At 37.4% G+C, this 26,933-nt stretch overlaps 1 protein-coding gene across 14 annotated transcripts; it reads right to left on the bottom strand.

Moving 5' to 3' along the window:
- Nucleotides 1-2,722: 2,722 nt before the first annotated feature.
- LOC110008337 (hydroxyproline-rich glycoprotein family protein) lies at nucleotides 2,723-26,211 on the bottom strand. 14 transcript variants are annotated; one of them, XR_016061578.1, is made up of 6 exons: nucleotides 25,631-26,205; nucleotides 24,300-25,488; nucleotides 15,782-16,060; nucleotides 11,262-13,163; nucleotides 3,439-3,576; nucleotides 2,723-3,257 (listed from the first exon to the last, which is right to left on the bottom strand). XR_016061578.1 is itself a non-coding variant. In XM_006828245.4 (2 exons), the coding sequence occupies exons 1-2, from the start codon at nucleotides 25,896-25,898 to the stop codon at nucleotides 24,527-24,529; spliced, it is 1,230 nt and encodes a 409-aa protein (XP_006828308.1). In that variant the 5' UTR covers nucleotides 25,899-26,211; the 3' UTR covers nucleotides 24,170-24,526. The 14 variants fall into 14 exon arrangements, 1 of the variants encoding a protein (XP_006828308.1); XR_002283135.2 differs by having other exon boundaries at nucleotides 12,903-13,163; XR_016061580.1 differs by having other exon boundaries at nucleotides 12,903-13,163; nucleotides 15,939-16,060.
- Between the last annotated feature and the right edge of the window lie 722 nt (nucleotides 26,212-26,933).

The raw sequence follows: 26,933 nt of genomic DNA, 5'->3' as shown, positions 1-26,933 counted from the left end.
ATCACCTCAAGCAGTCAAATTAAAATCAAATATGTATAATTTGATATATTTATTCCAGAAACACTACATATACAAGATATTTTGTGAAACCCCAAAAAGTACATTTCCAAATCGCACTTCATATGTGTATGATAAAACTAACATCCCACAATTGAGCAAAGACTATCCAATTTTGGGAAGGTAAAATCTAAGAGTTGAAAAACACAATTTTTGTTTTTTTTAAATCAACTAGTGATTCTTAGGTGGATCCTGGCCATCACAATCGCCTAAGTAGCTCTACGGCCGAGGGAATAAGTGTACAATATGCTCCCACATGCGCACCCTTCTATGGCCCTCAAAGCTGGATAGAAAGGTGAGCAGGGAACTTCAAATGGGTAAACTGTTCACCAAGATGATGGACAGTTGTGACTGGTTTGTTTGTGTATATGCATGTGCAAATAAGAAGGATTAAGACTCTTACTGCAAAAATCTTATGATGAGACTATTTTTAAGTGATTTAATCCAGGAGATTTGCTAAGTTTGGGCTTGTTGAGAACCTCTAGAAAAGAGAAAAGAATTATTTTAGTTTCTATATAAGCTGATAGGTATCCATAAGCCTTCTCTAGCTTATTTTAATTTATTTTAGGGTGAGGTTTGTATAGAGCCGAGGTTCTAAACAACGAAATTAAAGCCCACCTTCAAATAGCATCGAGAAATGTGATTTCAATACTGGGGATCTTTGTGATAGTTTTAAAATATATTTTTATATTTAATTATAAAATTTAAATCTTAAAAAATAGTGCAGATCGAGCATATCTATGAAAACTTAAAAATCTTAAAAATTGAAGGCTCAAATTGCGTTACAAGATGCACTATTTTTAAAATTTGAAATCTTTTTTTTTTTTTTTTCTTATGTCTATGCATCTTGATGTCAAGATGATCAATTTGAGAATATTTGGGCATCAAAACAACTTCTTCTAGTGAAATTTTTGTGGTGGGCTTTAATATGATTGTTTAGAGCCTCAGCTCTATATAAACTTTTTCCTTTATTTTATTTTATGAATTTATGAGTTATATTTTTCTTTGTCCACTTATGCACAAGTTGAAGAATCAATCGTATCTAAAATGGAGAAAAATATAAGAGAAATTTGGGGAATAAGAACACCTTTTGAAGAGACCACTGGCCAGATTTTTAAACAAAAATAGAGATATAAGCACATGATGTCTCTCACCCCTATCAAAAGAGCATTAATATCCTACCACTGAACCAGAATTGCCCTTCAACTAGGTCCCCCACAGTACTGAGTTGGATTAGCGATCCCGATTTGGCGAGGCTAGATAACTAAAAAATTGAAAACATAAAAATAAAAATAAAAATAAAAATTGGAGGGAAATCCCCAAGGGTATCCGTTTCCGGTTTGACCCACCAATTTTTAATCCCACGAGCCCCAACTCTATAAGAATTCAAAAGAAATGAAAACAACCCCCAGAAGGGTACACTGCAGCTAGCCACCCATGTAAGCTACAACATGACCCCACAAATCTTAGTGCCCCATACATGGGGTACAACAACACCCCACAAATTAAAACTTATCAGCAAGACTTTCTCCTAATCTTATTCCTCAAAACATATATGGGGGACAAGGACCACAGAAACAAACAATTAAAACTTATCAGCAAGACTTTCTCCTAATCTTATTCCTCAAAACATACGACAAAGAAAGAGTGTGTTTGATCACTTTTAAGCACATGTTTCACCCACTATAATCCCTTTGAAAATATTGATGTTTATGGACCACCATAAATCACATTCCTTGAAGACTTCAATACGAAGTCTACCACACACCAGCAACAGATAACGTGTAGATCTCTTCTGCAAAAATTTGCACATTTTCAAGCAAATGTTAGTCACAAGTCACAACTATCTCCCATTCATTCGAGATAACTTCTGATGCCAATATTAACTTTCATATTATCCCGATATAATCAATTTATCATGATAATTTAAGGCTTTCTTTAAATTTCCCGATCAATATAATATAAAAGCAAAAGTATCCATGTGAATTTGAGCGGAAGCATGTCTTTACCTAAAAATAGCTAATAAACTACCGTTGCAGGTCACAGGTACCACCAAGGACTCCATAATGACTATACAAGTGAAAGCTACCTGGATAGTGATTTTGGATATATTAATTTTGATATAAATTACAATTATTTCCAACTTTATCATTCAGAAAAGGAAAAAGTTTATATAAGGTTGCAACTTAAAGATACACCTAAAAAATCCATCCAAAAAGGTAGTTTTAATGTTGAAAAACCTTTTAATTGATCATCTCAACATCAACATGTACGAATATGAAAAAAAAAAAATTTGAGTCCCAGTGCATCTTCTAACACATTATCCACACCAACCATTTTAAAGTTTTTCATATATTTATAGATCTACTTGATTTTACCATTTTTGAAGTTTAAAATTTTATAATTAGATATGAAAATAGATTTTAAGATAATCTCAATAATTTTTTTCACAAAAATTACATGTTATGATAAAATTTGGAGGTGTATCTTAATTGGATTGTTTAAGGTTGCAACCTTATAGAAACCACACCCTATAGAAAATGGTCAACATATTCTTGTTTTTAATTATGCATAATTTGAATTCCCCAATAAAAATCCAACCATGATAAGATCTTGATAAAGACTCCCACCAATAACATTTTGATAACGATCAACTCTCACCAAGTAGAAAATTATGCTTTTAGAATTGTCTGAAATGTCCAAAGGGTGAGAAAATTCAAACTTGTTCTCATGTCAAATGTCACTGCAAGAACCCTTGACCACTTCTTTGGAACCCATCCTTGCGTTGCTAATAGAATTGAGGATAAGCGTAAATCATCAGATGAGGCATGTGGGTTTTTCCTAACCCTCAATGAATGCCAAGAAAGCAAGCACAGAAGAGAGCTATTTAGTGCCCCACAGGGGGGACAAGGTAACAATAAATAAAGGACCACCCTTTGACAAAGACCTCACTTTGCTACCTATTCCTTTAAATCTTTGAAAAAGAAAACGTGTTGAATCCCCTGTAAAACCCAAAAAGATTGCTTCCTCCACCATGTACTAATCAAGGGCACTTTATCTCTTTCTTCAGTAGTCCTTCAAAACATAGGGTCATTGATGGACCATTTTGAATCACATTTCCAAAGCTTTGACAGGGTCCATGGTGACACCAACTCCTAGCGTGAATGCCTTTTTGACCAAGGCAACCCTAGTGTGAAATCCTTCAAAGGTGTAAACAAGAAAAAAATAATCAGAGTAGATGGAAGTTTTATTTTTATATAGTTAATTTATACTTAAAAAAAGGTATATGCATCAAATAACATAAAGTGCGACGTAAAGAGAATCTGCAAATGTGTCATGGGAGTGGGAATCAATCCCCCCAAGAGAAGATCTGTCTCCCACCTTGTCTTTGACTATGCGAATCATGGAACCCTTCTAAACTCCAGCATCATGGATGCATATTTTCTCGAAAGATCCTCATTTTTTCACACACATACACCCTACCATTCAATAACCTGGCCTGATCCAAAAACTGTCTTCCTGTCATGAATATATTCATATCTCAAATTGATGAGCATCGTGTAAGACACATGGGATTTTCTAAATGAATTCTAGAGAGCAACATTGAAAGAATACTGGTAAATAAAAATATCTTTGTCACTGAGATCATACTATTGCAAATATGTTCATGGTTTCATGTACTTTCAATGACCTTGGGAATATGTTTGGGTTCCGATGCCAAAGTTATTTTATACCTGTTGTTCCATTTGGTCTCAACAACTACAAAACCAAGCATGTGTGTAGCTGTCATGGCTATTTGATAACAGAAAACTGGAAGTGTAGGAAGTGGAAGTTCTGAACTTCTAGAAGCTTCATATTTTGATGTTTGTGTTTGATAACTAGCTTGGAATTCTAGAAATTCTAGGAACCTGTGTTCGATTGAACTTGGGATTTTGGGAACCTGGGGATCTGCAAATTAGTCAGTTTTAATTGTTCATTGAAGTTTCATCACGAGAGAATGATTTTGTTTAATGAGAAAGATTTTAAAATAATTGGTCATCCACACTATATGCCTTAATATGTACGATTTAGATCACATAAAAAAGAAAATAATGTTGTTGTAGGTCACTACAAAATAGATGGTTGAGAGCATGTTTGATTATCTAAATTTATACATTGGATTCAGCTAAAATTTTAGGCATCCATCTTTCTCACCCACACGCACCTGTAAAAAGTACAAAGAAACTTTTCAAAAAAGTAAAATGGCCAAAATATAAAATAGAAATTAACCAACTACCGAACAAACAGTGAATCTATCAATGCAGATGGAGGTCCTGGTTCCAATGATGATGGTGATGGTGGCTGCAACGATAATGATGATGACGGTGATAGTTATGATGACAAGAAAGGTGTCATAGAACTTAAAATCACATGGACTGACAGAAAATGGAACTATTTTTTAACTGCAAATGAAGTGGAAACATAGATGGAAGAAATACTAGACCTATGAAAATTATAGATTGTTTTATACCATTGTTCATGCCTATGACCTATGACTTCTCAGTTAATGAAATGCTCCAAGATTGTGATTGCATTGAACACAATAAAACATATTTTCATTTCTTATTTAAGAGTTTAAATTATATTTAACTGATGCCTCAAAAATATTATATGTAACTCTAAGGGACTCTGCTCCCCGCTGAGAAAACCATACAAATCAGTCTAAAGATACATGGCAAAATGGCTCACTGAACTTTGCAAGAGAAAAAAAATTAACTTTTAAAAATGTAAAGGTAATGCAGATTCTCTCGCCAAAGAAGGAGCCCTCACTCTCATGACCGAGTAGTTGTTTGCAGCCTCACTCATCTTCCTCTACTGTAGGAGTTTCCTGCTCCATCCTACTAGCTTTCCTTATTTTGGGTCCCTGACGGGGAAACCCACTTTTTTTCGGATGTACATTGTCCCTTTATCTGGGGCCAAATATTGTAACAATTGTTACATATAAGTAATGCAATGGTAACATTCTCAAAAAAAAAAGGTAATGGATCCAATAAGAATAGAGAACTCAATAGTGAGAAGGAATATAATAAAGGAAGTGGGATGGTAGATTGAAGGGGATGTTCATGCAGAGGGTAGAAAAGGGAGATGCTGCATATACAATTTGAAATGGAGTAGTTCTGGAGAAATGCTAACCACATGGCTATCTATTTGAGATTTTCAAATAATAACTTTTCTTTGGTCGTCAAGGAATACAACCTCCTCAGTCTCCATTGAAGAAGAGAAAAAAGGTTGTTGAAGTTCTACATCACAAACCCCTAAAACCTCTTCTGTAAAGTATTCAAGCTCTTCAACTGGCAGCAAAACTTAAAACCACTGAGGAGGATGGGGCCATTCACCAAAATGATACTAAAAACATTGAAAACAAGTACTACATAGCAATCCAATCAAAGTAGTTGATGATATGAAAAAAAAGATTTGGCTTAAGTTTGTTGAGGTGGGTACAAGATAAACTCTATATACACTTCAAGATGTCAGAAGAGAAATTTCTCCATGAAACCCCCCAGCTAACCTATGGGAGAGTAAAAAGTAGAACCTAAGAAACAAATTGAAAAGAAAAGGACCTGCAATGGGAGACAATGAGAAGAGCGATGGAAGTGGAAAGCATGCCTATTTTGCATGTAAATTGGCAATAGGAGAATCAGTCAATGGTTGCAAATACATAACATTAAGATTACATATATAATGCAGCGTCACTTCTAGAAAACCATATTTGTGGTATCTGTATGACCCAAAAATTTTGGACACACACTCTCTTCATCTCAATAATCAATCTCAAAAAAAAAAGTTCGATCTGAACCCTAGATATGGTCAAAATGAGTCCCTTCCAAAAATAAATCTAGACCATTCATTTGGTGAATTTCAAGATCTTAGCCTTTATAAACTCAAAATCATTTTTTTCTTTTTTAACATTGTTCATCTAATGATAATAAAGCCATCCAAAAAAATTGAAAATAAAAAAATACTTCTAAGGCCTAGATCTAAGCAACTCACCAAAATGAACGGCCTATGTTAATTGGACTAAACAAATACTTTCTAGGTTGCGTTTTCAAAATTTTCTTTTTTGTGATTGTTCATTAGAATGAAAAGAGTGTATATTTCAAAATTTGGATAAAAAAAATGGCCATAACATGGTTTTTGAAGGTTGTTGCATCATATTACCATACAACTATTGCATGAAATCATTCCCCTATATATATATATGTATATATATATATATATATATATATATATATATATATATATATATATATATATATTGGAGAGAAAGAAGTCTATATTATTAAAGGGAAAGCTTTCTATGTGACCCCATTTCTTAGCCGTTTGATTTGAAGGATGGCTAGGATTGCTCATGTCACAATGTCACTCCAAAATACAATTTCAGGTTAGTTTTTTCCTTTTTTTTTTACAAAACATTTTTTAGTGAAATTTGGGGCATCACAACTTTCACCCTTGTCATGTGCACCCAATGTCACTCCAAAATAAACCTTTTTGAGATAAATAAAAAAATATTTATCATGAAAATAAATGACCAAAATGCCCCTAAAAGTTTGAGGGGTATTCTGGTAAATTTTCATGAAAGGACATATTTTTTTATGATTTTTATCATGTGCACCCTTGTCAGAAGTATGCATGCCTCAAATTTTTCTGCAAAATGATTTATGGAATAAATAAAAAAAATAAAGCACTTTGAGTCATCGGATCAAGATCTAACGCTCCAGAGCCAACTTGTGACTCAAGCATCCCAGCCATTTACTCAAAGCCGATGGCTAAGAGCAAGGGTCACATATACTTTATATGTGGGAGGGGTCACAGGTAAAGCTTTCCCATTATTAAAAGAAAAAGTGTTGCGTGAGTTACCGGGTGTAACCTTTTGAGCTAGGCCAGTACGTGCATAAAGGAGAAGGCTCAACACAGGGGAATGGCCGAGCCACAAATAGAAATGAGTTGAAAAAAAAAAAAAAAGAATTTTTTTCTTAAGCATGACCTGATCCAAATATGTACCGTGGAATCCAAATTGATTCCTACTTCATCTATTTGATCTGTCGTCTCAGTTAAGAGGAGTCATGGCTATGTACATTCTTTTGTGAACCAATACGTGTATTCCTATTCGAACCAATTCTTGGTATAGGTTTTTTCATATTTTATTATCTCGTAAATATGAGTCAAAGATATATGGATATATCCATTTCATGTCAAAAATAGATCCTATATTTGTTGGGCACCCTATGAAGTCCCCTCGGACTCACAAACCTCCATCCTAAAGATGGACATTGTGTAAAGTGTCTCGTGTATGAATAACATATGGACGGTGCACAAAGAAATACCAAAAAATTATATTTTAAGTTTTAAAAGTTTATTTAGTTTTTCATAGTCATGATCACCTTGGCCTAGATGATGAATCTACGAAAACATTAGATAAAAAATCCATCTATGAAATGGATTTTTAGAGGGGAGGCCCCATGTACATCTGAATTGGCTAACTCATAGAAACCTCATCCTTATTAAAACGCAAACAGCAATTGAGGACAAAGCACAATGGAACAGAGATAGTGAGGTGTCATCCTGTGCAAAACCGAATGCTAAAGAACAGGGAATGTAGCTCAAAGAACAACAAATACATTATTTACATTGATTCGGTGTATGTTGATGAATATTTTTAAAGAATGAGACAACTAACTAGTGATCTTGCTCGATTATCGAATGCTGAAGCTCATGTCAGATAGGCCACTAGCTTTAAGTATGTTTGGTACTCTATAGCATCATGATGTCCACATAAGGCAAACCTAGCAACCATTGATTTACAAAATGGGCTTCGCATATAATTGATGTAATGCACCAGTGAGGCTCATATCCATTAAATTCATGCATTATTCAAGGTATTCTTGGATTGTTTTACTGAAGAAAAATTGGAAATAAATTGAGAATTTCAATATATCAAGTTCCATGCAGAATCAACAATCTGAATACATACAAAGACAGATTCATCCAATCAACACATACATGCATTTAATCAACACCCCAAATATACACAAATGCATTTTTTCAAGGTTTGCCTATGGAAGAAAGCTAGTGATCATTGTTTCAGCGGTTCAACAAAACAGGTTTTATAACTCCTAATCTAATTCACCTGTGAAGCTCAACTTGATAATTTTATACATTATATCAACTATGCAGAGATCTTTCAATCCATGAAAAATTGGAAGAACTTGAAAAATCAAGGTATCATCTAGCAAGGAAAATAAGCAAACTCAATGTACACAAAAAAATGTATTCAAGCCAAATCCCACCAACATTAGGTAGAACCAATAGAGGAAAGAGCAAAATTAAGAACATCTGTTATTTTTCAAAAGCCATGAGAAATATTGGAAGATAAACTATCAAGAAACACAGGCTCCAACATATTCTCCCTTAGTAATATAAATGTATGTTACAGAGCTACTGGATTTTCTCCATGAGTTTAACTTAGCATAAGCTATTTCTTTTAGAAAGATTGAAATTCACTAATTTAAAAATAAAACTTAATAAGTTGTTATCTTATTCATAATTTTACTTGAAATAGTAAATTAAGGAAATCTAAACAATTTGGACCCTCTTGTCTTGATGATATATAAAAAGGAAGAGATTAGATTCTTTCTTGACACAAATTTCTAGCCGTGTTCTTTTGAAGACATAGAAAACATATATGTTGAAATATGATTAAAAACTAGCTTAGAAATGGTGGAAACCTCAAATCCTTAATTTTATTCAGCATGTGTTTTTTCTTCTAAATAAAAATTTCTAATTTAAAAATAAAAAAAAATGTGATGTTAAATTGTTTTATAGGTATTTTCATATAAAATATTGTTTCATATAAAACCAATGTTTCATGACCTGTTTTGGGGGTACTCTTTGTTTTGGTGGGAAAAGACGAAAGCTTTGGCTCTTCATCATAATCTGGGGAAATCTTTTGAGTGCATGTTACAAACTTTATCTATATATATATATATATATATATGGACACGGTTAGCATGCGGCCAAGCCCACACCTGTAAAAATGCAGGCTTGACAATAAATATATTTTTTAAATATAATTTGATCCTAATTTTTAGAGAATATATAATCTTCAACATGGAGTTCATGAATATGAAAAAAAAAAAAAATGAAATTAAAAATAATAATTATATTAAGAAACATTTGGACAGTTAGTTACAATTGTTTTCAGATGGGCCACCTATTTGCATCAATCTTTAAGATGGCTTCTTTATACTTCTGGACCAGACATTGTAGAAATGTTGTCCAGCCAATTCATATATATATATATATATAGATAGAGAAGTGGGGGAATTTATATAAGGCGTCAACCTTAACTGTAAATGCATGTGTAAGAGCTTTTTTTAAATTTCTAAAATTGAAGGCATACTTTCCAAATTTTTAAATATCCTAGGGGTACTTTTCTATTGAACACACCAAGGCATTTTGAGAAATTTTACCAATTATATTTTTATTTTAATGGGGAGTTGATTCATTTCACTTCGGTATAGGGCCTGAAGCCAGCTATTTAGACCAAAGTGAAGCAAATATGATAACATTGACAAAAACAACAAATTAAATAAATTTAAAAGACTAGGAAGTCTTTATGCTCACCTTTTGTATACGAAAGAGATTGGACTTTTCTATGACAATATAGGAATTTCATATCCAACTACACTCATTAAACCAAACAATACCAAAAGCCAACATTACCCTGTGAGCCTGACTGGCATCCCTTAGAGGTTCGTATAAGTATTATGATTGATACATCAAGTTTCTCATTTTAAATTGGTAATATTCTAAACAAACAAAATTCAATTCTACAAAGTTTTTAAGATCCATTATTTTAGACTAGTATTATTTATTTATTAAAGAATAAATATCTAAGAAAAATATTCACTTCACTTTTCTTATAAGATCTTCGTGTGACGGTAAAAGGTTCGGGTAGCCAGCACAAGAGCGCAGATGCAGCCACTTTGTGCATAAAAGCCCAAAAGTTAGGACTGTTTCCAGCTCTTAGGACCTTGTGTAGGCGGGACTAGCACTGGGTTATGACCCTTTTTCCTATAAGATCTTCTCTCCTTTTTTAGAAAATATTGCATGAATGTTTCGTGAGAATAACAAAAATTTTAAAAACATTTTGGGCCCATTTGGATCCCTGGAAATTTTTTTGTCTAGGACAACTATTCATGTAAAATACATTTCTTCTAAACAATATTTCCTGTAAAATGGGTTTCTGCTGTTTTAATAGCATCTGAATGCAACCTAGAAAATATAATTGTTAATTGGAAAAGGGGTTAAATGCAAGGAATCTCTAGAGATGTAAAAATGGTGGAGATAGAGAGAGAAGGAAATGGCTAGAGCAAGATGGCAGTAGAAAGAGATTTCTATAAACAAGGAGAGATAGACAGAGACGAGAAATAAAAATAGTAAGATTTTTTAGAATGAGAAGAGAGAGAGAGAGAGAGAGAGCGAGAGAGAGAGATGGGTGGTGTTGATATGGGGGAGAGAGAGAGAGAGGGAGGGAGAGATTGTAAGAGTTAGCCCTTTTAGAGAGAGAGAGAGAGAGAGAGAGAGAGAGAGAGAGAGAGAGGGAGGGAGAGAGATTCTAAGAGTTAGCCCTTTTTCGTCTGGGCCTGAAATCTGCAAGGAAATCTGATGGGGAAATCAATTCTTTAGCTTGTGGGAAGAAAAACAATTTCTCTAATTCGGACTCAAATAGTGTAAACAGTTTCTGGCAGAAAAGAAAATTTCGACCCCTAATTTTAGATCCAAAGAGAGGAAATAGGCTATCTCCCAGGAAAATCATTTCCTGGTAATCTTTTTCCAAAGATCCAAACAGCGGGGAATTCACTGTCATCAAAGGCATTGACCTCCATTCAACAATTTGCTCATTAAGCAAACGCTAAACAAATGTAACTCGATAGAAGTATGAGAATTCCTAAATGATACAAATATTCTAAATTGTTTTCAAAATGTTTAGCTTTCATTCAATCTCCAATACATACTTCCTAAACAATACAAGTATCTGAATTGTTTTCAAAATGCTTAGATTTCATTCAATCTCCAGTTTTTAAATAAAATCATCAACTGTTCTTTATGACTTTATAACTATTAATCCATGCACACGCACGCATTCTATCCCATCCAAGTACCTGGGATTGCCTTTATGCCTGACAAGCCAAGAGAGCACCTTTGGGATCTGCAGGCTGGCTGCTTGGAAGGGCAGCTTCCTATCTCTAGCAGGATAGATCACCTCAATTATGGCCACACTTTCAAAATCCCTAACTACCAGATCGCCGCCTGCGGCCATTATCTACAAACGTAAAAGGTTGAGGACTTCTGTAATCTCAGGTTGCCAGCCAGCATAAATTACACCTCGATGCTTGGTACAAGCTCTGCAAAGCAAATGATGGTAGATCCACAAACTTAGAGACTGAAACACCACCCTCTTAGAAAATGGTAGTGGCAGTTCACAAGTAACTGTGGAATTCGCATCCTACAAAAATATGGGGCACATGAATCAAGATGGTTACTGAGAAACACAAAATGCTCCAGTCTCAGGGCCTAGGAAAAGCACAAGAGAGTGCCACTTCAAAATCATCTCGCAAGTTCATTTCTGCACGAGAACCGCCACTCGGGTGAGGTTTTGGAAGGACGTATGGCCAACCAGGAGAAAACACCCTAGCCACAAGATGGTCCAACCTATTTCAACTGACAAGCAACCCCAACGCCTTCGTGGCTTGTCCTACAAGGTCTTAGGGGAAGCCTTGGTCTAGAGCCTCACTTTTATGAGATCGCCTAATAAAGACAAGGGCCTGGATCTCTTGGCCCTTCTCCAAAGCCTACAAACTTTTATCCTTCCAGACGGACACAATAGAGTGCTATACGCCCAGTCAAATTCTGGTAGATTCACATTTTCCTTTCTATAAGTCCATCAACCCTGGCTGTCCATTACTCAAAAAGCATGATTGAGACAAGCACCCTGGAAGATCCAAGAACTTACATTGTACTTCACAATAGAATCCTCATGATCTAGCAGTTGCAAAGGAGAGGCCTCCATGCAATCCTTAGAAGGGATACTGGGCGACACTAAAAACAGCACAACAGCTCTTCATGGCCTTATGCTATTCACCATATCCTGCGGCTGGGCTGTTCCTAGGGAGAGAGGTGGTCCTACCCAGCATATGTGGAGTATGGTGAGAAAGCAACTACCGGATATTCTAAGGAAAAGAATTTAATACTCCAGCAATAGCAGATCACATTAAAGTGGCCACTATCTCTTTTGCAGAAAAAACTATACGGACCGCCGAAATTTCTCCACCTCTGATTTTACCACAAAATGGCACATAATCCTCTCATTCACAGAGATTCTCCTCGTGGTAGCCCCTAGAAAAGGACTGTCCCAAGTTAAATATAGATCATTGCTCCCCCGGGACCTTGATCCTGCGGGGTATGTGGAATCTTTAGAGATGGAACAAAGGAAACATCGTTTTGTCCTTTTCAGGGTATATGGGCATTTTGTTCTTTTCAAGGTATATCGGCATTTTGTCCTTTTCAGGGCATTGTCAATTTGACAATGGGCAAAACCATTGCCTTGCCTTGCCTTGCTTGAAGGCCCCAAAAGATTCTAATCTTCCTGGAGCACAGGCACTAGGCTCATAGTGAAGGGCGACTCTAAAAGTGCTATTAGCCATGCGTCCAAGACACCCACCCCAATGCCGATGGGGATTAGACTCATTATTTAATCACATATTCTACTTGTGCAGGCAGATAGGAGTGTTCTTCCGACATACCTGGCAGGAGGCCAACCACATTGTCCACATTATTGCCAAGGAAGTCGCAGCAGGGGACCCCACTGGGATTTGTAGCAGCTTTTTGGACCACAGTGAGGGGCAGATCTCCCACCTTTTTTTGGTAACAGTGAAAGTATACAGCCCACAAATTTTATTACTGTGGGGGATGGTCTCTCCTCGCCCCAATACAAACTCTATTTGACTTTGAGTTTGATCCTATTCCCGCAATTTATTTGATTCCTTGCTCTGTAGAATCCACCCCTGTGGGATGCCATTTTTAAGTTGTATTAAAACTAAGTAATACAATACAAATCAACACTTGCAACATACAAAAAAAAAAAAAAGGAACCATTTACCGCTCAAATTTTATAAGCACTCATCACAATAAAGGGATGAAGAAGCATCGTTTTGAACATACCTTTACGCTTAAATTGTTGTTCACTCAAGTATATTATATTACATAACATATAAACATACTAGCAATGAACTATACAAAAATAGTATGTGGAGCATTAATAATATGTACTCATTAAGTAAATATTTTACAAAAATAGAGCTAATTCATCCAACGTTTCTTCTACTGGTTGTACTAATGAACAACAATTTGAGAGATGATCCTTTGGACAGATTCCCATAGGGAGTTTAGGCCCATCATAGCCAAAACTCTAGGACTAATCAGAAGAACAAGCCTATGTAGTACAGGCCCCAGGTAGGACACTGTGTCCCATTCAGAGACTGAGGACAACCAACATGTATGTGCCAACAGTACGTATAAGAGCTCGGTGCTGCATTATAACGGGGAGAACATGCATTTATCAGGTTATACAAGTGTCAAGAATGCAATTTTCATGGTGACCTAGAATCAGGAATATTCAAGGAAGAAGAGGGATTTCAAAAACAAGACGGACATATTGATTTTGTAATTCAACAAAGGGCAACTCAAGGTCGATGTCATCACTATAGGAAATATTTGGAATATCTTCTGTTAATAGGTTATCATATGTCCAGTGCATACTCACTTGATGGAGGTTTCATAGCCACACTCTTGTGCACGGATGACCTAGTCACTATCCACCCAAAGGATAACTGTGCAGTACAGGAATCACTTTCCCAATTCTAAATGATGAAGCAACTAAGGAAGCTTACATATTTTCATGCATGGACTTGTTAAAGAGTGATACTTGTATCTTGATATGCCTACAGTAGCATTGCATTGATATTCTTGGCAAGATTTGTGTGTCCATATTATACAATTGGATTCAAATATGGAAATTTGTTCAAGGCACAAAGAAGAGATGTTGAAGCTGCATACACGTACATAGGGTGAACAGTCCTGCAACATGACAATTTCATGGCCCAAAATTGGTCACAACAAGCATTGTTAGTTGACCCAGAATCCATGGATAGTCATTTGGAAGTTGTCTGTAAGATTCTTCAGAATGTGAAGACGACCTGGATTTTAATATATGTTGAATCTTAACTGAAATAATCTTCTCTGCTTCAGATATTCTTGGACAAAGGTCACATAAGTCATATATGCTAAGTTATGTCCTGGGGAGGCCATTTCATTTTCATATTTGCCCACTTGAGCATGAGGGGCGAATTCACATGGGTCTAGCTCCTTTGCTGTGAAAGCTTAGAGGAACGGGACAACATGAAGTTGTGCACTCCTCGTCAAGACGATGTGCATCACTTTCAACCCTAGATAAGGGTCTTATTTAGTTTCCAGGGACATATGCTTGTAATTGTTTCATTGTATGTTCATATGACGTAAGTGCATGTTACCCAAAAATGTACTTAGTCTTCTTTACACATATTACTTGTAATCAACACCTCAATTTTCATTGACAAGAACACAATTTTCATTTTCTTTAGAGAAATTTATGGAAATATCCCTTTAAATTACTGTTACTAAAAATCCCACCCCCCCCAAAAAAAATGAATATTACTTCATACCCACTTTTATGTTTTTTCCCCAAACTACCCTTACTTCAGATTTCAAAATTCAAAGTTCTTTCTGGAAGTTCGCTCGGGGGCTTACGGGATGCAAAGAAACTTTGGATTTTCAAGTTCTCTCTAGCCTCCTACAAGTCTGTGGGCTTGCTAGATGCAAAGAAAACTTTAGATTTTATGATCAATGTTTGTAGAACTTTAGATTTTTAAGATCCTAAGTATTCTTAAAACTTATAAGCACCTAAGTAGAAGTCCAAGTGTTTTATTACAAATGTTAAACTTTGGACCTTCAAGTTTCAAAGTAAGGGCAATGTCATCATTTAAAAAAAAAGCAAAAAATTGGGTATGGACATAATGACATAAAAGAGTCAGGGATTTCTATAACAAAAGTTTGGAGGATATGTGCGTAAATACTCCTTTTTCTTTTTTTATCTACGAAGGTAGTATGGTAGGTTCGTAACCACAGGTTAGGAACCCTATATGTCGATTATCTTATATTCACGGGTCAAAAAAATAGAAAAAACTTGTTTCATGCACAAAAAAATAATTTATAACAGTATGTACCCCTTGTTACTCTTCTAAATAATTTTTTGGCACATTTTTTAGCAAATTGTACCAGAATTTTTTTTTTTTTTTTTGCACATGTTAAATCCCATCTCTTCAAACTTAAAGTGGACACCTTGATTGTCGTGAGTTTTTCAAAGTTATTATGATACACTAAGAGAACATTCAAATTGGCTCATCATTCATGTCCATCCTATGCAGAAAGAGAACATTCAAGGATATAACAGATTGAAAGATCGAGTTATTGTCCACCATTATTTTGTAGCTACAAGAAAAGGTACAATTCACAAAGCATCATTTCTCTATACAAGTTACAATTTATAAATTTGCATTCTCGTGACCAGATTATGTTGGTTAGATACCTCGATCTCGCCCTCGGGTCGAGGTGACCTGATGACTTGGCTCCAGGTTCGATATGGACTGGGGACTTGAGACAACTCTCTTGTGAACCATGTCGTAAGGAAACGAGCAGGATTACCAACCGGTGAGAGAGGAATTAAGGTGTGAGGTGAGACTTACCTCACCTGGGTCCGTGACGCATTCGGGCTAACTCGCGTGGGCGCCCTCTTAGATCACGTTGGAATGCCCCACGGGTTTATGACCGGTTCGAAATCACCTCCTTTGGCCTATTTCTTTTTCTCCTGCAATCACACACACACATTAGAATACAAGACAAGTGCGTCTGAAGACCCCACCTTGTCATAGGGGGACTGCACACATGCGTGTGTACTCAAAGGAAAATAGAAAATAACATGATCAAGTTTGTATTAATTTGACAACCTTCCGGCGTCTCCTTAACAAAAGACTATTAATACATATTTTTATAATACAATGGGGTAGAGAATAAAGGGGTTAGATAGAAAAATACATTACAAGGATGAGAAAGAGAGAGAAAAAGATAGAGAGAGGAAAAGAGAGAGTGAAAGGGTTAGATAGGAAAATACATTAGAATGAAGAGAAAGAGAAAGAAAAAGATAGAGAGGAGAAGAGAGAGGGAAATACACAGATGGTGGCTTTCCGGCCATTTGCGAAGAGAGGAGAGATAGAAAGTACACAAACGGCGGCTTAATGCCGTCTGTGAATAGGGAAGAGAGAGAAAGAACACAGACGAAAGCTTGCCTACCGTCTGTGAAAAGGAAAGAGGGAGAAAGAACACAGACGGCTGCCTATTGCCGTCGGTAAAGAGGGAAGAGGGAGAAAGAACACAGACGACAGCTTGCCTGCCATCTGTGAAAGGAGAGAAGAGAAGGAAATGAAAAGAGGATACAAGGGCGGCAACGAGGCTTGCCAAAAAGGGAAGGCCACTTCATAGCCCCTATAAGAGGAGAGAGAGATTACAGGGAATCGAGAAAAAAAAGAAAAAAGAAGAGAGGAGACAAAGGAAAGAAGATAGGAGAAAGAAGAAAGAGGAAAGAAGAGAGACGAAAGAGAAAAGAAGGGAGGAAGAATGAATGCGGAGAAAGAGGAAAGAAGGGGGAAGAAAGAGGAAAGAAGGGAAGAAAAAGAGGGAACTGTGAAGAGGGGAGAGAGAAAAAGAACACAGACTGCGGGCTGCTTGCCATCTGTGAAGGAGGGAGAGAGAAAAAGAACATAGACATCGGCTTGACGGCCGTCTGCAAAGAGGGAAGAGAGAGAACACAAACGGCGGCTTGACTTCCGTCTGTGAAAGGAGAGAAAAGGATAGAGAAAGAAGAAGAGAGAACTGAGGGACGGCAACGAGGCCTGCCAAAAAGAGTAGGCCCATGTCACTGTCCCTGTGAGAGGAGAGAGACAGAGAGATTACAGAAATCCCAATGAGGACTGCCAAAAAGGATAGGCCCACATCGGTACCCTTGTGCAGAGGGAGAGATAGCGAGAGAAAGAAAAGAGAGGATAAAGAGAAGGAGAGAGAGACTTGCTACCGTCTGTGAAGAGAGAGAAAGAGAGGATTGATATAGGCGACGGTTGACACTGCCGTTTGTGTCAGAGAGAGAGAAAGAAGAGAGAGAGGGAAGAGAGAGAAAGAAAAGAGAGGAGAAGAGAGAGAGAAGAGAGAAAAGAGGAGAGAGAAGAGAGAGACACAGACGACAGCTTGTTGCCGTCTGTGAAGAGAGAGAAAGATAGGATTGACATAGGCGGCGTCTAACGCTGCCATCTGTGTCAGAGAGAGAAAGAAGAGAGAAAAAGAACAGAGAGAAAGAAGAAAGAGAAGAGGGAGAAAGAAGAGAGAAGAGGAGAGAGAGGAGAGAAAGAGAAGAGAGAAAAAGAAGAGAGAGAAGAGGAGAAAAGAGAAAAAGAAGAGAGAGAAAGTTACCTAGGGGTACCCGTTCGAATATTCTCTCTCCTTTCTCTCTCTCCAAGCCATGACCCAATGCTCAAGCAAAAAGAAATTTTTTATTCATCCAAAAAAGGAGGGCCTTTACATGTAGATGGTAGGTTCTTTATATAGAAGTGGGGCCCAAACATGGGTAGATGATCAATTTTTAACCTAATTGATGGAAATTAAGTATTAAAAGAATTAAAAAAAATCTAAAAAAATGGGGAAAAATGACGACTTTGCCCCTGCACCAACAATCTGAGTAATTCCAAATCAGTCCCTGTGATGGCCGTTCAAACGTGTGAACTTTCTATGGTTGATTATTCGGGGTTTTTTGGTCACCATCCAGCCGAAAGATTACTGTTTTCCTAATGAGCTCAAGAAGACGATTGTTTTGGTACCAATTTCGGGACGTGGATCTGAGTTTCAAACTATGATCATGATGTGGCAAAACATGGAAAAACGTGCAATCTTAATTTTAAGATTCAGCCTGTTTCTCAATGTTTTTCGTTGCTTTCTTGATTGTAGCGTGACGAACAAGTTGCCACGATTGTTCTGCAAAAAGAACGGCTCGATTTGATGCCCGGATGACCATTTTCCAAATTGAGAAACTTTGGCCGGAGTTTGGATTCCGGTGGCCAGAATTGCAGCAACTTCGGACTCATCGTGCGTCGAATCTGACTGTCCATCACGTGCGAGGTTCGGCTCAGATGAAGCCTCTGACCTTGTGCTCGTAATGGGTCTGGTTTGGGGTCGATCCGATGAAGCGCGAGGGCTGTGATATGGGAGTTTGATCGGCGAGACGCGTGGCTAGAATTTCCCCGCAACTTTTGGGTTTTTCCGGCGAACTTCTCTCTTCCACTTCTCCCGGCTTGGTCCATGTCACCGTGCATGTCACATATTAAATCAATCGGATCGACGAGACGAACGTGCTCCCAAAATTTGGGCTCGATCAGATCTCGATTTGACCCCAGATGAAGAAGATATGACCTTGTGAAGTTTGTCCCCGAATTGGTGATGCACAGTTTCCATTAACTGGCTGGTTAGCCGAGAGCGCACCGTGTACTGCCTATCTATTTTGGGTAGGTTGGCCATAAGTTGTTCCAGAAGCGTCCAAACAGGCCGAAAATTGGTACTCAGGGGTTTTCGACCATTTTGAATCCAATGGCGATGGTCTGGAGACCATTTGACGCTCTGATAATGGTGTCGTAGTTCAAAATCCATTTTCAACATGATAGAGGTAGGATTGCTCGAAACTGTTTAGACGTCTGCACTGCTTAAAACTCGTCGGATTGCGACGAAACTTGGCAGGTGTTCTTAGAAGACCCTTAGCCACGTTCTTACACGTTCTCAGGTCATTCTGAGATTGTTGGAATTTTCACTTCAGATCAGTGCTTATAGTCCTATGGCTTCCGTAGTCCACAGGCATTTTGGTACCTGCAGACCTAGGTCGCAAACTGCTCTCTCCTTATTACGTAGGCAGCTATAACAGAACCAAGTGTATTATCTTGGAGAGTAGTTTGTCACTAAAGAGTGGATTAAAAGGCTAATGCGGGCCTTGATGGGAAAGACTTTACATGGGCAGGACTTGAGTGGACAATGGAAAAAGATGAGGAAGAGGGGGACTATAATTGTGGTGATAGCACTGAGAGTGATAATAATGATAATAAAAAATGAGGAGAAAATCATTTTAACCCCTTTCAAAAATAGTGATTTCACATGAAACCCTTTAATTTATTTCCTTTCAGGCAACATTTGCAAATTGTCCATAGATATGAAAGACCCCCTTCTGTAGAAGCTACCCTCTTTCCTCAAAATTTTCTACCGACATGGGCCAATTGAACCTTTTGATTTTCAGAGAAGTCCAACCTATAGCAGTTGGAAACGCATGGGAACTCAAATCGCTTTAGGAAACGGAATCGCGAAATCGTGGTCGGCTAGAAGATTCTCTCGTCTTAGGAATCGTTGTCCGTACTATAAGAATCGTTGGGAACGAAATTCCTAGTTTTTAAGAATCATGTTTCGACCGAAATAGATTTAAATTTCATTCGCATATGCAATAGAGATTCTGTCCTTCTTGGAATCGAGATTCCCATCCCCTTAGAATCGATACTCCAGGAGTAAAAATTTATTATATGTGAAATCGAATTTCTGACATATGCGGAACAAAGATATGTTGTTGTTTCAAATCGTGATTCTAACATATTTGGAATCAAGTTTCTAAAGTATATGGGTCAGAAATCCATGCCAGTTTGAGATCAAGATTTACAATAATATGGACTAGGGAATGCGTTTGACGACCCCTACCAGGAATCGAGATTTCATTTTTATGGAGAAAGAAGCCTCAAGCACATCTTGAGCCTTATCAACTTTAGAACCTACATTGGATATCTCTTCTTAGAAGGTTTCCCAAATTTTAAAGTGATTGGGTTGACTATTGAACTTACGGTCATTATATACAAAAGATAAGTATTTCTAAATTGTGATTTTGACTTCATTATTATGTAGACAAAATAAAAATATGTTTATGCCATGGTTTTACTTGTAATTGTATGTGTTGTATTTACTAGTTATATTTTAAATTTAAAGTAAAGGCCGTCTAGGGTGGCACAAGTAAAATAATGAAACACTGTAACCACTAGAAGAATTCGAAAGAAGATTTCTATTCCAATTTTCTTTAGGAAGTGCGCAACCATCACAAACATTGGACATTATGTACTTTGCATTTATTTTTATTTTTTTTGATATTTTGAATTTATTTATTTTTGAATTAAGATTTAATTCCCACTAGAATCCAAATTCGATATATTTGGGAGTGCCTATCCACAATTAATGGGTTCAAGTTTCCAAAGGTGTGTTGGATCGAGATTTCGAAATTAAGGAATCGAGTTTCCTAGGTTCCGAAAAACGGTTTTCGCAAAGATTCCTAAACGGAAACGTAGAATCGGGTTTCGGAACCGGAATCACAAGGTCGATGGAGAGATTCCGGTAACTATGGTCCAACCTCTTTGCTTTCACACCTCTCTTTCTAAAACCCTCAAAAAGTCTCTCTTCTCCTTCTCTCACATGCAATCTCTCTGCTCCACTTCTTTTTTTTGGAAAGATCAATCTCTCTGCTCCATTCCTAGTAAAAAAGCCCCAAATTACTCAAACAAAACCTCCACAGCCAGAACTCGAAGCCCAACCTGAAAATTTTGGCCCTGAAGTCCCGAAACTATCAAGATGAGATCAAACAACCACCATTATTGGCCTGGTAATTGGCCACAGTGTACAGATTCATACTTCATTGATTCTTATATCATCCACCAGTTTTGGACCAGCTTTGACAGTTGGGTTTTGCTTAATCATACCCAAGTGTCTTATAGGTGATAAAGAGAAAGACCACAATTATCATTTTCTCAATGTCAGTTAACAAAACTGTCAAGTCCAAGAAGCACTCCTTATTCTGATCAGGTATTGATGTTAGGACTCTTATTGGCTAGAGACTCTTGCTCTGTTTAGGAACCGCCTGTTTCTCTGTCATCCTATATAGTTTCTTTGCCCTATATTCATCAGATAAAGCTGGATAGCTTGGAGATTAGCCCTTTGGTTAGTGTTTTCATTGCTGAAACCACCATTAAAGCTCCAATTCGAGTTTCCTTGGTGTGAATTTGAGCCATGGTGCCAATTTGAGCACCTTTGATACGACTAGGTGGGCTCGAACCAATGGATAATATGCTTGATGGACTCAAATCTCGGTGGGTTGAAGTGGTTCTGGACCCTGAGCTTGTAGAGAGAGAGTGAGTATGGCTCCAACAGAGAGAAAGTGAGAGAAAGAGAAATTGGGTCTCTTTGTTCTCTTTTTTGCCATTTTCTCAAGGGTTCGAGACTTTGAGATCATGTATCTGTGGAGAAACCTGCTTTCTCACTTCAAGTCCTTCCTTCCCTGAAAGTTTATCTCATCTTCTATTGCTTTGGGAGTCTTCTAACTTCTGTGTGACGTGTCATGCCACCTCAGTTAAGCATGTGAGAGAACCAACGAAATGGGGATCTGAGGATTTGCATTTGAGTGGAAATAAAAAGTTTTCATGAGCTTATTTCAACAAAAAAGTATACGGCAGCAGGATGGGGTGAACAGAAGGGGTTCAGTGAAATCTATAGTCAAATGGCCATGCTAGTTGAGAGGAAAGAAATTCGTGGGTTTGACGCTAAGTCCCCATTCTTGAAAGGGCCTACTATGATATTCTCCCTAAAAAATGATAGGAAGGGCTTGATTAAGGTTGTTACTCTAAGAATTATTATAAGGAGCTAAGGATGTGTTTGTGTCATTAAGGCAAACTTGGTCACAGATCATGGATGATTGGGATAGGAAATCATTAACGACATGTGTTTATTTTTCTTCCTTTGTCATAGTCAATTAATGATGGTCATGAATGTGTATTATTTTGCCACACAGATTTATAGATGATGATGTATGGATTTCGGATCTTTCTGGAAAATCAGATGATCATTTATCTGAAAGAGAAGTTCTTGGCAAGTTCTCAGACTCATGAATTTTCCCCAGTTTTCAAGGGTTTTATGACCTAAAACACATGCCAAATCACTGCAAATCCATTTCACCTGAACTCCATAAATTTAGAGCTCTAAAAACAGTGTGATGTGATAATCTTTGAAGTATTGAAATGAACAGTACACAAAAAGAGATACAATAGGGCCTCTTTTTTTTTTATTATGAATATGGGCCGTTTTTTAGGCTCAAGAGTAATTGTCGTTTTGAATTCATGATTGAGATGATAGATGTGTAGAATTTTGGATCCAAAATCAGTATCTAAGATGGATTTTGGATGTGGGTCAAGCTCCCAATAATATATTCATCCCCAAACACACTAAACCCAGCCCTTATCTGCATTACTCCAGCATTCAACATCTCAATGATTTTCAAATGTCCCTAAACTTCACTCCTTTTTTTTTCGCATAATTATCAATTTTTAAAAGTGTTAAAATCTCCAGCCTTTTCCTTTATTTTCTTTCTTTTTTTTCCTTTTTTTTTTTTTACTTCTATTTTCTTCAACGATCATCATCCTCTGATTCAGCGAAATATCTAAAACACTTCTCTTCTCAGGACAAACTGCAGTGGGCTCCATTGTGAACTTAGCAAAGCTCATTTCCATTCGTAGCCTACAGTTCTCATTGGTCCATAGGCACTAAATGCATGAAAAATGTCCCTCAGGAACACCAAAGCAATGGAAGCAGGGACTAGTGCCCACTTTAGGAAAAATGGGTCCATTTGAATGCTTTAGCAGTTCAATCATCCTTTGCTCATCCCATTCACACAATAGAATGAACCTAAAAATTGTAACTTCTAAAGAGAAAAATCCCTTTTGAGATTAATTGGTGATTCCAAATGGAAACTCGTGTCTGCATCTGTTCTTATTAGAATCCTACAAATGTTCTCAAGGAATTTAAGTAACTGAGCCCCTCCCTATCCAACATCGCCAAGCCTACCCATGTAGCCCCCAAGATACTCTTACATGCACTTCCAATCACTTGAATGTCAAATCTTAGTTTCCATTTCATATCCATGTTGATCACTCCTTCCACCATTCTCTGATGGACAGTAAACCTCTCCACTATACATCCTATAGCTACCAAGCAGCCAAGTTGATAATGGTAATTCCATGCTGCCAAATTTCTACACCAGAAACTGGTCTTCAAAATGTAACTCCATCAGTTATATTCCATTGTCCAAAGCATGAAAATTCACTAATTACAAGAAAAGCATCCAAATTCACTTAGGAACCAGGTCTATGTTATCAAACCTCAAAGGCACCAAGAAGCAAATTTCTGTAATATCAAATGCCATAAATAAACAGGTATATCTGGAGTGAATAATTATTCACCTTCAAATCAAAGGCACCGGTTCTCTTCCCATTGCGATTGAGCTTCCTTACAAGGAAGCTTAAGCTTAGACCATTATATATCAAGAACTCATGAATGACAGAGATAGGTCCAACTAAGAGGAATAGAAGAGAGTCAACCTCAAAGATAGAAAGGGAGAGAGTCCACCCCAAACAGGAACAGGGAGGGTCTGCCTCATACATGTAAGTAATGTGTTCTTAAAGAATTCCTAGGTGCAGAAAAACTTTAGAAGAAAAACAAGCTAAATATTTAGAATAACTGTCATAGAAAACAATTGAATAATCCAGAAATTGCCTGTGTGGAACGTTCACTGACTTTCGAACCCTCAATCTTCCTACTTGAGGTGGCCTTCTTAGAAACCTTCATGGAGTGGGCCACAAGCATGAAAAGAAGTGGAGATATAGAATCCCCGACATAGAATCCCCAGTCACACTCAATCAGAAATCCCAAATAGGCATTTGGGGTGCCTTCTGACAAGATTAAGTAATTAAAAAAGAAACTTTTGAAACATACACCCTTATCAGCCAAATACTCCACAATGCACAAATTGATGTCAGGAGTTTGAAATGTGTACTATTATTAATGAACCAGATTTCTTACAAACTTCAAAAAAATTGTCACGTACTAAAATCAAATTGGGAAACAAAGACTCTTGTAATAAACAAAATTAGCTGATTTTCACTTACATTGTTTCCTGATCCAACATAAGAAAATATTTCCCACCTCATAACTTGCACATATCTGCTCCACTAGAAAAGTATAGTCCACAACTACCATCCAAACACAACTACGTAAATATGCGCCAATTCCCATATATGGTTCCTATCCCAAATCCAAAACCCAATTCTCCATCACAATCCCACTCTCTAACAACCACATCAGAGAAAACCACAGAAATCATCACACTCAATTCTCATTCTTCATCATCCTCCTCAGAGCTACCCACATCACTACTATACTCGCTACTATAATCATCCTGATCCGGATTGATATCAAGCTGCACAAACTTGACTTGGATAGGTTCTGGCGCATTGTTAACTAACGGCTTCTGAACCATTGGAACAGTTTCCTCAGCATGCTTAGGAAGAACAACTGCATCTCCTGGTTTCCAGCCAGCTGGTACCTCCACAACAGGGGGCAAAGGAACAGGGTCACCAGGCTTCCAACCAGGTGGAACAATGGGTACATCACCAATCTCAATAGGCATACCAGGTTTCCAACCAGAAGGCATCGGAGGTGGAACTATCAAGCCTTGGATTGCCTTCACATCAACCATGGGTTCAACCAAATCAATACCAGATAGTGTGGGTTTTATTGTTTCTTCCTTTTGGGGTAACCCAACATCAAGATCAGCAAATTGATACAATTGAGAGGCTCTTATTTGTTCCTCTTGAGGAGCTGGAGGAAGAGCTCCTCTAAGGGGAGGGGCTTGTACCGAACCAAATTCAGGTGGGGCGAAAGTGGTATAACTAATTCGATGAGCATATGATAAAATATCAGAGAGCTTCAAATAAGAATCACAACTATCTTCGGATTGAGAATTGGGCTTGAATCGCTTCTTGGGTTTCCTGTAATCTTCATAATCTTCAACCAAACATCCGAGAAGTTGCTCTGATTGCTTTACCTTTTTGGCAAAAGCGAGCATTGCTGAATCCTTGAGGTGGGTTTCTCTTGCTAGCTTGCGTTTTGCTTCTTCAAGGTCGAGAGCTTCTTGTAATTCTATAATGGCTTCAGAGAGTTGTGATTGGGTAGAGGAGATAAGCGAAAGGATCTCCTTTGTTGTTGAAGCAGAGGATGCTTCTTGAGGGAGGGTTGAGGCAGGGAGGAAGGTGGGAAGAGTTCCTCTGTAAGATGCCAGCCATGATGATCTGTTGCCTGCACAGAGAGAGAGAGAGAGAGAGAGAGAGAGGCAGGCACTCAGATTGAGGAGAATGGACATATTAATGTATGAAAAGCACTGAAATTAAATTTGGTTAAGTTACATAGAGAGAGAGAGAGAGAGACAGAGAGAGAGTACCTGAGACGTCGAAGAGCTTAGTTGTGAGGGCAGAGAGATGGAGGACGAGAAATTGGGCACGGGGATGAGGAGGTAAGAGAGAGAGGAGAGTGGAAGGGGTCTGATGATGAAGAAGAGGAGGAGCAGGAAGTGAAGAGGAAGTTGAAGTTGAAGGTAGGTTGGGTACTGGGATTGAGATTTGAGGGCTTGGGTTCTGGTTTAGAGGGAGAGGAGTTGATGTTGAGAGGCCAAGCCTCGCAGGTGAGGGCAACACAACTGCGTTCTGCATCTCTCTCTGAAATCTCTTCTCCTACTGTATCTTAAAAGAGCTTTTCATTCACGGTACAGGGCCTGCTTCGATGCAAAATAAGCTTGATATCATATCCCATTCGGCCCAGGCCTTGAAACATATAGAGAATCCTATGTTTTGTTTCGCGGAGGCCATCATAAATTGTCTTACAAGCAATTCTAACTAAAAAAATAGAGAAAAATGAACAAAAAGTTTTAGAGAAAGATTAAATAAACTTTAAAAGAGTGAAATGATAAGAAAACTTTAACAATGTCGTGTTTCAATTAAGCCTATAAAAAGAAACTCTTTGTTCAGACCGCTGTTAGAAAAGGGTGAGCTTTTATTAGGTTGCAACCCCTTCTTCTTTTTTTCCTTTTTTTTTTTTTGATAAAAGTTAATATCTATAAGATTGCAACCTTAAACAATCCAATTAAGGTACCCCTCCAAAGTTTATCATAACATGTAATTTTGATGTCAGAAATTATTAGGATTATCTAAAAATTTATTTTCATGTCTACTTATAAAAATTTAAAATCCAAAATGGTTAAAATCAAGTAGATCTATAAACATATGAAAATATTGAAAATGGATAGTCTAGATAATTTGTTGTAAGATACACTATTTTCAAGACTCAAAAATATTTTTTTTGCCATATTCACTAGAGGAGTTTTCAATCCAAACAGTATCCCCACAATTCTTCTCCTTGAAAATTTTCAACCCATAGTACACTGCACTTAGTTCAGCTCTATTAGTAGTGGCACAACCAATGAGACTAGCAAAGGAGAAGATGACATTGCCTCCATCTCTAAGCACACCACCTATACCCGCAATACCTCAATTACCTTGAGAACTACCATCAAAATTAAGCTTCAAAGTACCTGCCAATGGTGGTGTCTAGAAAGATTTGGGACGACAAGTCCTTCCTCCAAGCAGAAAAAGATTGCTGACGTTTGAATAAACGTCGATCTTAGTTACTCTCCCCCAACCTCTTCTCTAGTAACTGAAAACCATGACCAAATCGTCGATTTAATTGCA

This window comes from Amborella trichopoda, chromosome 8, assembly GCF_054954075.1.
Source record: "Amborella trichopoda isolate Santa Cruz 75 chromosome 8, AtrichopodaSantaCruz75HAP2 v2.0, whole genome shotgun sequence".
In the NCBI taxonomy this organism is placed as follows: domain Eukaryota; kingdom Viridiplantae; phylum Streptophyta; class Magnoliopsida; order Amborellales; family Amborellaceae; genus Amborella; species Amborella trichopoda.
This window is presented reverse-complemented; position numbering and strand designations above follow the sequence as displayed.